Genomic DNA, 14704 nt, shown 5'->3' on the forward strand with positions numbered 1-14704 from the left:
TATGAATAAGAAAGGGTGAACGAATGACAGAGACAGACACAACACAGACATAAGAGAGAGAAGAGAGGCTCAGAACAGATTAAGATTATCCCTGCCTAAACTAAATATTTTATTTCCTGTTTCTATTTAATCCAACTTGCCATTTATTTCATCTTCGAATTTTTTTTTATGGTCTTGGTTGGGACTGAATGTGTCAAGGATATGGATTAATAAATATAAATGAATGGATTTCATTATAATTTATGGAGGAGGCATAATAATGATATTGAACTTGTGTTTTTTATAAATATTTTGTTTGTTCAATCAACATAAACTATTACTATAAAGGTTTTGTATATTCAGGTGATGAGAAATTGCTTTTTTGAGTCTTTTATGATGATTGAATTTTATTATGTAGATTAGAATTTGTGATGAATGATGGAATAAAAAAAATTAAATGGAAATGCATATATTATTCATTTTGATTACTCTTAATATTGCAATTCGTATCTCAAGAATATTAGCTATCATTTTGATTTCTTTACAACTTTCTTTGGCTGTGTGTGAAGAAGGTAAAATTTTAGGCAGCTTTAGTATAGAGTAATTGAAATGTTAGCAAAAAGTTATTAAACTAACTTATTAAGTAATAAATGTCTAGAAAAATAATGATAAAAATAAAATAATGTAATGAATACGCTTTAATAATATATGTTTTATATTAGTGTTATTTTTATTTTACATATTTAATTTTTGAGATACTGCGTTTTTTCATTTAAACAGTAATGACTTTGATTATGTTTTTTAGTTTCAATTATTATATATTTTTTTATAACATGCACTCTACAATTAATGATATATAGATAAAAATATGTCTATTTCAGCTTAAAACAAAATAGAAATAAAGATAACGTGATAATACATTTCTATGTAGTGCAAAAAAAAAAACGTAAAGTGATAACTATTTCAGAAGAAAAAATAAATAAAATATGAAAAGTGATCAATTAAAAGAATGCATGTTTTGAATTAACAGAATTAGACTTTTATTTTCCATGGTCATTTTAAACAGAGAAAACGCAGAAGATAAATTGAAAAGAAAAAAAAAAACAAAAAAGTTCTTTCCATTTTTAAGCATGATGCAGAGTTGATGCTAAGGTTTCGTCAGCTTTATATCTCCTTTGGTCAATGAAAAGTTAAGATATACATTTCATGGCCCGAAGCAATCAGCCTGGAAATGTAACTTTATTTCTGATGAACAGTTACCATTATTCAAATCTTAATCAAGCTATAAAAAAAGACGGATGAGTTTGACCAAACTCGAGATAAAGCAGTTACAAAAGCAAACCAAACGAAACCTTTCATCTGATAACTATTTTTTATCTGAAGGCAACAGTTTACGTACGTTCTCTGTTTAGTATGATCAGAATACATGTGTTCCGTTTAGTATATTTTATTCACACTAAAGAAGTTTAGTATATTTTATCATTAGATGCTTTTGAAAAGGATATGTAAACTGCTATTCAAAAAAAATGCCCGTTACAAGTGTTTGAAAGTATTAATATAACACCTAACACGTGATGGCTATACTGAGATTTCAATTCGCTCTTTGGTTCGTCTATCACTATCCAAATTGACAGAGTCACCACAGTTGTGCTCAAAATTATATGCTGTTGTTTATTAAGCTCCACAAAATCATTTGGTATATATATATATATCCTCACATTAAAAAAAAATCTAACAGAATCTGACATGACTCAATTAGTCTCCCTTCACCCAGGATTGTGTAAGAAAAGCTAGTGTGCACTCAAATGAAATTTACCTAGAACTAGAAGAAGCAGAGAAGTGGAAAAGGTAAATAATCCAGAGCAAAAAGTATGGATTTGAGCTTATCTATACATGACAACTATGGAATTCATTTGGTGTTTCTATCTCCGGCTTACGAGAAGATGAGTGAACTCATGAGAGGCATCCGTGCAAGTGACTTGCATTGGTAGAAAAGTAACCATTTTTCTGGTTGGGGGAAAATTGGATAGGCTATACAAATATTTACACATTCTGTACTTCCACTGCAAAAGATAAGAAAGCTAATGGCAGCTAGAATTTGTTGCCTCACTCTTGATTACCCGGGTATTGTATGAGCCACAAGAACCACATTTGTGATATAGCCAGTGGAAGCGTGAAGTGCCCTTTTGGTCACAGTCATGGCAGAGTATATCCTGCGTCGGAATTATGAAAATGAGTACAAAATAAGTTGGCAAATAACCATAAAAAAGCTTTTGAAAGGAAATTATGGGGCAGTAATATAGCATGGACCAAATAAATACTTAAGAGACAGAAGTCATACCTGATAGCGGTCCCTGTACTCTTCAGGAAGCTCCTCAGCAGCCAATAAAGCATCAAGCATACCGAAGTAAACCTGGGTAGGTAAGAAACAGTTTAAGTATTGCATGCCATGAAATTTTAAGCAATTCACTTTACACTTAAAAGTTCAATACACAAGGCTTTTCACTTAATATTCATATCTTAATACCCAACCGAGAGTAGAAGTGAACCCACAAGAAATGGTTCCCAAAGCCCTCGCTCACTCACACCTTAAACACTGAGATCAGACAAAAAATAACTTTCTAGTTATCTCTTTAGTTAATCATACCGCAAAGACTATAAGGTACTGAGATTTAACATGTGCACTATAATTCTAATTTCTTTTTAAAAAATCTTTTAATCAAAAGACAAAGGGATATTATTTATGTTTACACTCTTCAGTCATCTTAAATTCCTAATTGTGTGCCAACACATTCATAAAATGAAATTGTTCAGGATCAATGTATAGAACTATATGTCTAAAAAACAAGTTTGCAGTATTCGATTTCATAGTAAATATATAAAAAGAATATTCTTACCGCCATATCTCCCAATGATTTGCTGCAGATTGGACACGTGTAGTGGCTGCAAGTGTATGCCTAACATTTTACAACAAAGTATAAGATTGAATCCAAAGCCGTCTTTCAGATTACTTCATTCGATGAAGAGACAAGACAAATGATTCAAATGTAGATTTTCTCAGTTTTCTTTTTTCCTTTCAAGTCTGCCATTACTTAATCCTCAAATGAACACAACATACCTGAAAGCAAGATGAATGCATGTAATGCCCACACGGTAAAGCTCTCACTGTTGCGCTTGATGTGAACAAGTCATCACAGCAAATTGGACAGTTCATTTCTAAACCTTTCTCCAGGCACTTATGAGAGGCAGATTTTATCCCCAGGCAACAATTGCACTTCATACAATGAAAATAATCAATTCCAAGCCCTTGTCCAACACGGCATATATTGCAAAAAGGGCAGTGATAAACATTCCTGAAAAAGGATGATGCAAGGTTTATAACCAAAAAGGTACAACAAAAGTTAAAATTAACAAACTTCCAAAGTTGACAGATTATCAATTCATTGGATCGTATATGACATGTTTCCAAATGTGTCTTGCTAAGATAATCATATAACATTAAACATATCAATAAAATAGAGAATTATCAACAGAAAAGAAAACGAATGTAACAACTTCTCTATCTCCCACTGTATATGTTAAAGAATACATATTTTTCGTTCGATATCATATCTCTATCTTTATCTTCAGTTTCTTTGTTATTATTGTTTACGTGTATTTTGGGCTTAGCCCATATTTCCTTTATGATAAATAAAGTATCCTATGTGTATTTTCTACACAAGGGAGATTAATCCCAAAAGTATTTTCACTATATTTAATAAGTACATTCTCCATATCTTTCCAAAAGAGATGATTTTGCTACTCCTAAGAGTACGGATCCTTGCATTTAGTTCAACCATTTAATAAGTCCTCAATGTTTTGTATATCTTCTTTGTAACATGCATGACTTTTTGAGATGTAGCTATTATAGAATGGAGGATTGGAACTACAGATTGCCCGTAAGTACAAAGTTGTTATTCTGTGTCCTAATTAACTGTGATACTAAAGGTATTTGACTCATGTCATAGATCCCAAACACATTCACTGCAATAACTGCGACAAATAAGGGCATATCATTGGGATACTTTCCATTCAGGTCTCCCTTGGCATATTTCTTTCCAGAGGATTTATGACTGGTGTAAATCAATCAAAAACAGAAGGTACCCATGGGGCTTATGACAGTTATGGATGCAAGTTAAGACACTGAAGCTCTGGAGCATAACTTTTTTAGATAGGCAAATGTTGTTATATGATAGTTATTGTTAGTGAGAAACATAAATAAGAAAAAAGTACGTTGTGAAATAATATAAGTTCAATCAAGAGAAGGATTAACGATTAACTAAGATTGTGTCAACTTCAGAAAGTAAGTTCCAACTACTAGCCCATTAATACGCAAGTATATAAAGACAGTAAGAAGGAAATAGCAGGCAAGGAGCTCATAGTTCACATGACAGCTAGAATGATAATTACAGAGGTGTGCTTTGGATATCATGGATTCTGTCTTGGCCCCGACCCCCTTTGTTAGGCCTATAACTAGGGCCTCTTTCTGTAACTAAACAACAAAAGAAGGAAACAACAGTTTTCTACTAAATCTATCGATTTCTAAAGAACCAAAAAGTACCTTTCATCATCAAAGAATTTGCAAATGTTGCAATAGTACTTTGCCATTGTAAGTCCATTACATTGAGGAGACATGCATACAGACCCAACAGGCTGTATAGTCAGGCACTGCATACACATCATTTCCATTGTTGCTTTTCTGCAATTATCAAACAGATATCAAGAAATACATCCCATTACTAAATGTCTAGAAGTCCTGTGAAAAATGTACCTATCCATTGAGTGATCGCTTGCATTATCATGACAAAATCTGCAAGTAAATAACTTGCCGCAACAAGCAGCTCGAAGCTTGCAATTTCGCTTATAGTGCTCACAACCAAATATATGTTTCTCTGGGTCCCGAAAAGAAGGTGAGCATCCTTCTATTTGTTTACTGGATGATTCCCCAGATGGAGCCTTGGGTAACTTCTGTTGGGCAGCTATCCAGCGACTAAGTAAATAAATAGCTAATCAGCAAAAAACTTGAAGACAATATGTAAATTGCTATGAAATGAACATGCAATTTATTATGGTGTAACTATATAAAACAAGGGACTTAGCATAATTGGAACAAACCTAGTCATTAGATTCTGCACAAGATACGCCTTTCTCCTTGGATCAAGAGTAGAATCACGATAGACCTTCCGGATCTCTGATTCAAGTTCATTCTGATTCATCCTGAAAATGTCTTTCCAACCTGGCTTGAACATCTGGTCATTCAGGTTCAAGCTTTCTTGATAATCACCACCTAGTACAAAACCATAACAAGTTATACTTTAGATATTCATTCTGCAATTTCCCTGATAGATAAACGAAACTCAGAATAAAAACCTCTTTGAGAAGTGCTACGCTCTGAAGCTTCTGCCTGTGTTGTAGATACAGGACTTTCTTTCAAGCATTCATTTAGCCATTCATTGAACATGGTGTTTTTGGTTGCCTGTTTCCATGTGTCCATCATTTTGCTCTGTTCATCCTCTGTAAGTGCAGAAGTTACCCATGGTAACATTGATTGGAGAACTTCAGCACCTGTAGTTCCAATTATCCGGCCAACTATCTTGTCTTGTTCTTCCACAGTGAAATGTTTTCCGAACAGTGGCCAAAGCTCAAGCTCTTCTCTAAAAATATGTTGATCTAGGGTTACTCTAATAGATTTGCACATCCCTTGCAGCTTAGTAGCAAGCTCATTGTACTTTTTCACATTATCCCTATCATTGGCATCAGGAATTCCAAAACTATTTTCACTTAAATCTGCTGACATGTGGGTCCTCTGCAAGACTTCATGAAGGACAGAAAGTTCAGAAAGAACACAGGAAATATCTTCAAATAATTTTTCCTCCTGCTTATGATCCAGTGTGTAGGAATGGCTCACATTATGAAGTGTCTCTTTGGATTCAAGTGCAGGAAATACTATATCATCTTCAGCATTACTATGAGCTCTATATAAACCCCACAAAAGCCGGAATCTTCCACTAAATTGCCGAATGATTGTTTCATCACCATCACAAAGCTTTCCAGATTCAATGTCCAAATACTCCAGGTCTTTGCGTATGGCTTTATGGAATTTAAATATGGTATCTATTGGTCTTTCTGTAGAGCCAACATCACATGAGCTGTTGTCAGTTTCCCATACAAAAAGACTAGAATTAATGGACGGAGCAGAAGCAGTGAAAGACAAAGAGCGTAAGGACTTGGTCGTAGTGAGTGAACCCAGCCCCAAATTGTTCCTGCTGACTCCTAATGCTGGTACACAACAAGACCGCGAACTGCAACATCGTTTGTGAATACTTTCACTTTCTGAAACTTCAGAGACATCTTCATTGTGCACCTCCAGTATGTTTTGCTCCACTGATCTTTGTTGGGTCCCATCTGATTCGGCAAATACTGAGCAATCTCTACCTGAATATGCAGAAGCAGGACACGAAGATTGAACAATATTTTCTTCAATATCAGTAATTCTCTGGGCAGGACAGCAGCCTGACACACTAGAAGACAAACACAGACCATCTTTACGAGCCTTGCAAGCCCAACCACAGAACAGTGTGACTAAAGCAGAATCTATTGTTGGAGCTGGAATAAAATTGAAATATTTGTCAAATATAGAAGACAACTAAATTTCTTAAAAATATACTTTCTTTCAGCAAGAAGCAAAATAAAAATAGACAGATAACCTGCCAATTGCATGTTTTTCAAAAACATCTGTGCTTCATCTTCAGTTAACGAACTAGTCAACCATGGCAGGACACGCTCGATCAACTTTAATGGCATCATGCATAAGCTTTGATAGAGAAGTTCACGTTGCCTTTTGAAGCTAAAGTGCTTCCGTGCAAGAGGAAGAACCTACAGAAATGAGGAATTAGGTACATTGAAAAAATACATTAACAAGTAGCTTGAAAAAGTTATTATTTTGGGAAATTCTTCCTATATATGCCCAACTTTGGATTAAGAAGTACAGAACTCCCTTTCCTCTGTCATACTTTTCCATAAAAATAACAATAATAATAATTATTAGGTAATACATTGAACACTCATAGTTATCAACCTTTGATAAGCTATGGTGTAACTTCTGCACATAGGACAAAAATTCCCTCCCCCCAAAACCAATTTATTAATCATCCTATTGTAATATCAACATTTAACAATGCATTGGCTAACACACAGGAGCTCTTGAGAAAAATTATTTCATGACAAATGAAGAATCACCTGAACTTCTTCATTATGGAAATGCCTCTGTATTGTTTCCAGTATATGATCAGCATGTGAACACAATGTTGAATAAAATTCAGTTTCTGAACTAGATGTTGCTCCTTCACTTTGAATACTTTCAATTAAAGAACGGAAGTCATTAAATTGGCTTTCTTCTTCAGCATGTTCTTTGCGGAAAGAAAATTTTCCATCTACTGCTGGAAAAATAACCTTGTCCTCAGCAATACTGCATCCATATAAAGAATCAATCAGCATTCCTTGCTGTACATTCTAAGTCTACATAAATAATGAAGCATAGAGGATATCATTTAAAAATGTAGCTGACCTTTGGTTTGACAGTCATTCTGTTACTATATACTATAGTATCACAAGCTCCTCTCCTAAGTATTACTACAACCACATTCCATGACACCTTATTTCTTACCCATTCATTATAGTGGTCACAGACTTCTAACACTACATAAATAATGTAGTACAGAGGATAGCATTAAGATAGCACCACACATTAATCTTTTATGATAATTGTTTTACCAATCACAATAAAAATCACTCCAACCACATTCTATGATACCTTATTTCTTACCCATTCATTGTGGTTGTCATGTACTTCTAACACTACATAAGGAATGTAGTACAGAAAATGCTTTTAAGATAGTTAGGACAGATTAATCTTTTATTATAATTGTTTTATCAATCAACATGCTATCTGATGTTAAAATAAAATGGTCACAAGAAGTTCCTCTGATAGAAAAATACTACACTGCATTCCATGAAAGTGTGTTGACAACTGTTATATTACTCCTTTAAGATGGATGTTTTCCTTTTCTTATTCATTTAGTATTACTGATCTTATAAAAAGCCAGCCAGATATTCTTTAAGTGAAGAGGTTGTTCACACAATTTGAACCTGGAACCTCAAGGTCACAAAGTTGAAGGAAGTGAGATGCAACAAATGAATTCTTGTATTAGCATCCCTAAAGGTTGCACTTTTAACATATTAGTTGGAGAATTGAGGAGCAATAATTGATTTGCCTCTTATTTATTCTTCTTTTCCTCCATGAGAAGTGAAAACAAAAGTTCAAAGCATAGGAATCCAAGATAGTATAAAACTGAACAGGGTACTCGTAAACACTAAATTCAGTTGAAAAACAAAAGATATAGGCCCAAAATCGAAATCATATAAGAAAACTTTAATTGAAGTGAAGATGCTTCCGAGAGACAAAAGTGTAAAAAATATTAAAATGATACCTGTGAAATATGCAAACTTCTGCGATGAATTGCAACCTTTCATTGAAAGCTGACAAGTTAGTAAAATCTCCAGAGAGTTGTATCTTTCTGGTCTGTACTGCTATCTCATTTAACTCTTTTTTTATCGCATTATGCCAGAACAATATTTCATCTATAGGATGTGTTGTGATGGTATCAGAAACATCTGTGATACATGTAGAATATTTCCTTTTCCCAGTTGTTGTGGACTCACATGCACATTTTATTTTTCCATTCTGATGGCTAAGAGGATTACGACTACATCGCACCTGAGAATGATCTACACGATTTTCAACTGTGTTACCACGACTTCTCCCTTCCATCCAGGTGAAAATAACCTTCAATAAGCAAGAATATAGTCAGATACATTACCATGAAAATTAAATATACAAAAGCTTGTTTAATGCATAAAGTAGCATTGAAAGAAAGAACAAAGATGTAAAACAGCACACAAAACTACACCTTTTGAAGAAGTTTTTCCTCTGGAACTATCTTGCTTAAGCACTTCCGCAAATCCTGAGATCCATCGGGTGATATAGATGTTGAGAGCCACGGAAGAAATTCAGTCATCATATTCACAGGAATACTACAGAGAAACTGCCAAACTAAAGATGCCTGTTCCTCAAGGGAGAACTTCTCAAGAAGCAGTGGAAATACCTGATATCATCCAATGAACAAAAATATCATACACATCACTAATGGAACAAGATGTTTAGTCATTTAACATGAAGGGTGTGATTGTAAACCATTTATGATATTGGTTTGTAAACTTCCGTAAGATCAACAGTCAGACATGAACATAATTAAGCATGCTTGTTTGAATCTTCTAGTTGACAACCTAATAAAACATGCACAATTTTTAAAACTTTACCATAAACATTCACCAATCTGCATGCATTTTTTTCTCCCAAATGATATTTCCATGTAACAAAAAAAAACAAAATAATGAAAAATAGTCTGAATTCTGTCAAATGACAGGCCCTTTCTTTCTAGACAGAAGATATGAAGTTATTAAAGTACTGAACTATGTAATGTAATCACAGAAATGAACGTTACAGAAGCAAAATCTGTTATTGCTAACATTAGAGACAGCATCTGATCAGTCTATTGTTGCCAATTAATTTTATACCAACGATTACCATTTTTAAATTATTATTAACTAGTTGAAGACCTCATGTTCGGGTTAAGAGTAATAGCCAGAGCATCTAACCCATCAAGTAAGCAAAAGCATGCATAAAATAGGGAAAATATAATGTTTATAGCTATAGCAAGGAGGATTCGGCACCTACCTTGAAATAACCAAATAGTAAATAATAGGCCTGTTAGTTTGTACGGAGGAAAATACAAAGTCCACCTTTGTGTTATCTTAAACATTGCATTTATCTCTTAATAAGAGTTCAAGTGGAAATCATTGAAAGAATTATACATCAAACTTATACCTGCTCCTCTTCCTTAGCCATGTGTTGACTAACTGATGTCTGCAGAGCTCCTGTGCAGGATGCTAATTCCTTTGGAAAACTTTCAACATTATGGACGGAAGAGTTTAACAGCTCAAATAGATGTTCAAAAATTTCACTTTCACCCTGGTGTTCAAGTGAATATGTCTGTGCTACATTCTTTACCCGTATATCTAGAGCTGGGAAAATCACCTACATTCGAGAACAGATTTTCCTCAGAATGTTTGAACACAGCAGAGCAGCAGAGATAAATCAATATTAATAGAAAAATGGTATTGGTTTGAGCAAAGGATCCTCGTGAGAAACATATAGCATACAGCCTTAAAATCACAAAAAGGCAGCCTTGGACTCTATCAAGAAGTCTATAGGATGGTTCTCAAAAAGATAAATCAAACACAGTTCACAGCATCTACGTCCAAATTTAATATATATATATATATATATATATAGTAAATCCGTGCGACAGATGTGGCCAAACCTTTTAGTCACCTAGCCCAGTCATTTCACTTGCAACACACTAGAATGGAATTAATGTATGTGACGCTAGCTGATGGCCACTGGGTAACGACAATTATTAACCGTTACATAAAAGCTCAATTCAGTCACGAAACGGAATACATTCTCTTAAATCTAATAACAGCTATTTAGTGACAGCCGCATAGTTCAACCCCCACAGCCGTTAACTGCATAATCATTATACATAGCTCAGCAACCGTAGCGACATGGATGATTTAACACTATTTGTAATGGTAATTAATTAACGTTCTTCGTAGAGGAGGATAAAGAAAAAAGCAAGGGCATTAGGAATCACATTCGGATTTCATAATCTACATACAATACACGTCTAGTTCATGTTATTAAAATCAAAATGCGGGAAAAAAAAGTAACGAGAATAACAAAAAGATTATATATATAATTATACACTAGAACAACACATGATGGTTCAATTTTAAAATACCTTTGCACTGAAACTTAAATAAAGCAATCAAACATCAACCATCATTTTCATCACCATTCATTCCTCACGGTAACAAACTCGATTATTCAACCGAACAAGAACCGAAGAACAATCAAATTAAGAACAACAAATAAGGAATAATAACGGTTCCGAAACTTGCACCTCATCTTCAGCATTGGAGTGGTGTCTGTACATCGATCTGAGGAAACGATAGCGTTGGAAGAGGGGCTGGATGTCTGAGCAATTTCCGGTGGCGAACGCCATCGCTAACCGGTGCAGCGCGTCGAGCTCGTTCCGAATCGCCTTGTGGAAGAACGAGAATATCAGAATTGGCGATTCCGACAGCGACAGGCCGAAACCGCCGCCGCCATTGGCGGAGGAATCCACCTTACTCACCGGATTCGGTAGCACCGCCACTCCGCCGCCGCCGCCGTCCATATGCTGCAGCCCCGTCAGCGGCGTCGCCATGCGCTTCTAATTTTTTCTCCTCCGTCGGGAAATTTTCTCGCGGCTCAATTTTCCAGGAAAGTTCCCTCTCCCTAGGTTTGCGAGGCGCGTCGGTTTGGCGATATTGGTTAGTTAGAAATGGAGTGCGCGCGTGAGGGAGAGAGAGAGAGAGAAACGAGGGTGGGTTATTTTGATTGCAGGAGTTAACAGTATCGTTTTTTTCTCGTTGTGTCGTTGCTGTTTCCTTCTATTCTAACTTCTCAGCGAGGAAGAAGGGGTTGTTTGGTTAGTGCGATAAGATTAAGAAACCTGCGAGCGAGGTGGTGTATTCTGACTGACTGAGGTATATCATGATGTTTATATACCTGTGTCATTGCCACGTGTCCATAATTCGCCACGTAGGATGCTGATGTCAAACGAGGGTTACGAGTCACGACGAGAGTATTTTGGAATTCTTCCCCGTTGCATTTTCTTCTTACTACGTCCCTGTTTCTATATTTTATTATTTCTTTTAGGTTTGATGTCATCTATGTTTTTCTATCCTTTTTTAAAAAGAAATTAAATACTCCCAGTAATTTTTTCTTAAAAAAACTTCATCTTTCTCCATTTTAAAATAAAATATTTTTATTTTTCTTGTCTTTTAAAAATACACTTTATATATTATTTAAAACATAGAAGTAGTAGCAATAGAAAACAAAATTGAATGAAATGAAGTGGTGTATACGTGGCTCCACAGCATGCATAATCAGTGGTATAAGTTAAAGAGTTGGAATATTTTTTGTTTTATTATTATATTATGTGTAAAATAAAAATAAAAAATGAAGAAAAAACTATGGAAATAATTAAAATAAAAAGAGTTGGCATAGGATAAGAAAGGCAGAAGGAGGCACGAGGAGAGTGTGTGGAGAGGATTAGTTGGCACTTGACAGCCCCATGCCTGTGCAAGCCTAAGCCTGTCTTGGCTTTGCACAACACATTCCACCACCATCCAACCCTTCTTCGTTCCTTTCACCGTCTCCATTTATTATTAACCATTTTTTCTTATCCCTTTCTATTAATTTGTCAAACCAATCCTACCTATAAATTCAAATACCACCGTTTACACTTCATACAGAAATTAATATTATCTTAACCTTTAAAACAATAATAATTAAAGGTGTTTCAAAAATCAAATTTAATGAATGATTAATAATAAAATATCGATGGTCATATATTAATATAAAATCTTGAACTTACATCAACCGAAAATTAAATAAATTTATAATATACAAGTGTGTTCAAATTTCATCAATCAATTTTGTAAAATTGTATTAAACTAAAATTTAATTCTTAAAGTGATATTAGAGTGTCATTTATAGAACTAATATTATCAATTTTAATATTTATTTCTACGATCAAAACAGGAGGTGTGTTAGAGATATGATTCTACAAGTAAGTTAATTTGATTCATAAATAAGTTAATTTGATTCATATGGGTTGAGTTAAAATAGAGTTGGCTCAAAAGACTCAATTTTTTGTGGATCAGAAATTTTGTAATATGACTCGACCCACAATAGGTTGATAGGTTAGAGAGTTGACAACATTTTATTTTTTAAATTTATTTATATATTTGTTCTAATACAATGAAAGTAAACTAACTAAATCTATTTTTTTTATAACGATGGAATCAAAATGTTCATTTAATTGTCCAAATATTATTATAAAGATAATAAGTTAAAAATTAAAATACCAACATATATGTAACTTAACAAACAAATAAATTAAACATCAAAATTATTCAAACATTATTGAATATTATAGTAATAAAAATATCAAATTCTGAACATATAATTATAAGTAGTAAATAATTATAATAAAAAACTTCTAAAATTGTAAAAAAAAAAATAAAGTGTTGTTGTTGGTGGGTTAGGGGTCAACCCATTTTTAATTCGATTCGAACATGTTTAATTCATGGGTTAAATGAATCGGATTAAGTTCAAGCCACATTTAAACAAAAAATTAAAATTTGTTCAACCCAACCTGACTCGAATTTATGTGATGAGGTGGGTTGACTCCCGGATAAAAACCATTTTGTTATTTTTAGTTAAAAATTTCATATCAACTATGTATAAGACAAATTTACAAAAGTGTTACAAATCTCACCTTAAAATGGATCTTATAAAATTTAGTTAGATTGAAAATCTATTTTTTTAATAAATAAAAAATTTTAACCTAATAATAAATTTTCAAAAAAAATATTTAATAACGTAAAAACAGTATAACGTTTTATACATAAAATAATTACGTGGGTTGATTCTCAATAACTTATCCAAGTTATAAATTAAAGTAATCGTTCAAACTCTATAAACACTTAAAAAAGTGTTTTGATGATTAGTGGAACTCAAACTCACATTACATAGAATATGAGTCAGTAGTCACTTCAAATGGGATAGAAGAATTGTGAGTAAGTTGAGATGAATATATCCTAAACACGAAACTCCAATTCATAATTTTACATCAGGTGACCTAACTTTAGAGAAAGTGCCCATAGGTATCTAATCTAATCATATAAATTAAGTTATGAAATAAACCAAATCATTAAAGGACCCATTATTTAGTTATACAAATAAACAAAGAAATAAATTACTTTATTTTATGAGTTTCAGGTGGGTCAGTGTGATTTAATTTAACCTCGATTTTGTAACCCAAAGTGAAACCATGAAACCTTTTTTTTCATCAAATAATCATTCATCAATTTGGGAAGGACTAAAATATTAGTCGCCACGATTCAAACGAAAGTGCTTTTTTTTAAGTGCGCAACACAGATTCTGAATATAATTTTTACAATAGTTGACAATTTAAGTGGGTGTAAACGAAACTCAACCATACTAAATTCAATCCTTATATATCGTAAAATGATTTTTTTTTAGTTAAATAAATATATTTTAACACATTCTTTCATGTTCAAAATATAGTATCTCTATGCCAAGTACATCAAACATGTTTTTAATATATAAAAGTTAAAAGCTCTCTAAAGGCTTGATTAATGATTTGTTACTAATATTTAGATTTATAATTTATTTTGATTTGTATACAATTAAATTTTAATATTTGTTGAACATAATTAATTTAGTTATTTTTTGTAAATCAGTATTCATGTAGTTTGAAAATGTCATGTGTAAAATTTGGAGTAATATTATATTTTGAAAGTGTTACATTTTAAAATATGAAAAATATTCAAATTTTTATATGTGGTACTTTTAAACTGTTCTATAAATATAAGAATCAAAGTGAAGTCTTAACTTATAAACTAAATTACTAATTAATTTTATTAAAGT

The 14704-nt window shown here is 33.1% G+C and overlaps 1 protein-coding gene across 1 annotated transcript; it reads right to left on the reverse strand.

The window, feature by feature from the left end:
* Positions 1-1680: 1680 nt before the first annotated feature.
* On the reverse strand, positions 1681-11722 carry LOC114181810 (zinc finger protein BRUTUS-like). The gene is made up of 14 exons (XM_028068378.2): positions 11103-11722; positions 9965-10174; positions 8988-9182; positions 8508-8863; positions 7258-7486; positions 6726-6894; positions 5389-6624; positions 5134-5305; positions 4790-5008; positions 4580-4717; positions 3098-3332; positions 2877-2936; positions 2321-2392; positions 1681-2192 (listed from the first exon to the last, which is right to left on the reverse strand). The coding sequence occupies exons 1-14, from the start codon at positions 11406-11408 to the stop codon at positions 2061-2063; spliced, it is 3729 nt and encodes a 1242-aa protein (XP_027924179.1). The 5' UTR covers positions 11409-11722; the 3' UTR covers positions 1681-2060.
* Between the last annotated feature and the right edge of the window lie 2982 nt (positions 11723-14704).

This window comes from Vigna unguiculata, chromosome 4 (genome assembly GCF_037176805.1).
Source record: "Vigna unguiculata cultivar grain cowpea cultivar isolate G323 ecotype 2 chromosome 4, ASM3717680v1, whole genome shotgun sequence".
Taxonomy (NCBI): Eukaryota; Viridiplantae; Streptophyta; class Magnoliopsida; order Fabales; family Fabaceae; genus Vigna; species Vigna unguiculata.

Excerpts from the sequence above, each read along its gene's own strand:
- LOC114181810 (XM_028068378.2), bottom strand. The coding sequence starts at position 11,408 with ATGGCGACGCCGCTGACGGGGCTGCAGCATATGGACGGCGGCGGCGGC. Across the intron at positions 5,306-5,388 it reads GCGTAGCACTTCTCAAAGAG|GTGGTGATTATCAAGAAAGC; the intron begins GTTTTTATTCTG and ends GTTTTGTACTAG. Across the intron at positions 5,009-5,133 it reads GTGCAGAATCTAATGACTAG|TCGCTGGATAGCTGCCCAAC; the intron begins GTTTGTTCCAAT and ends TTATTTACTTAG.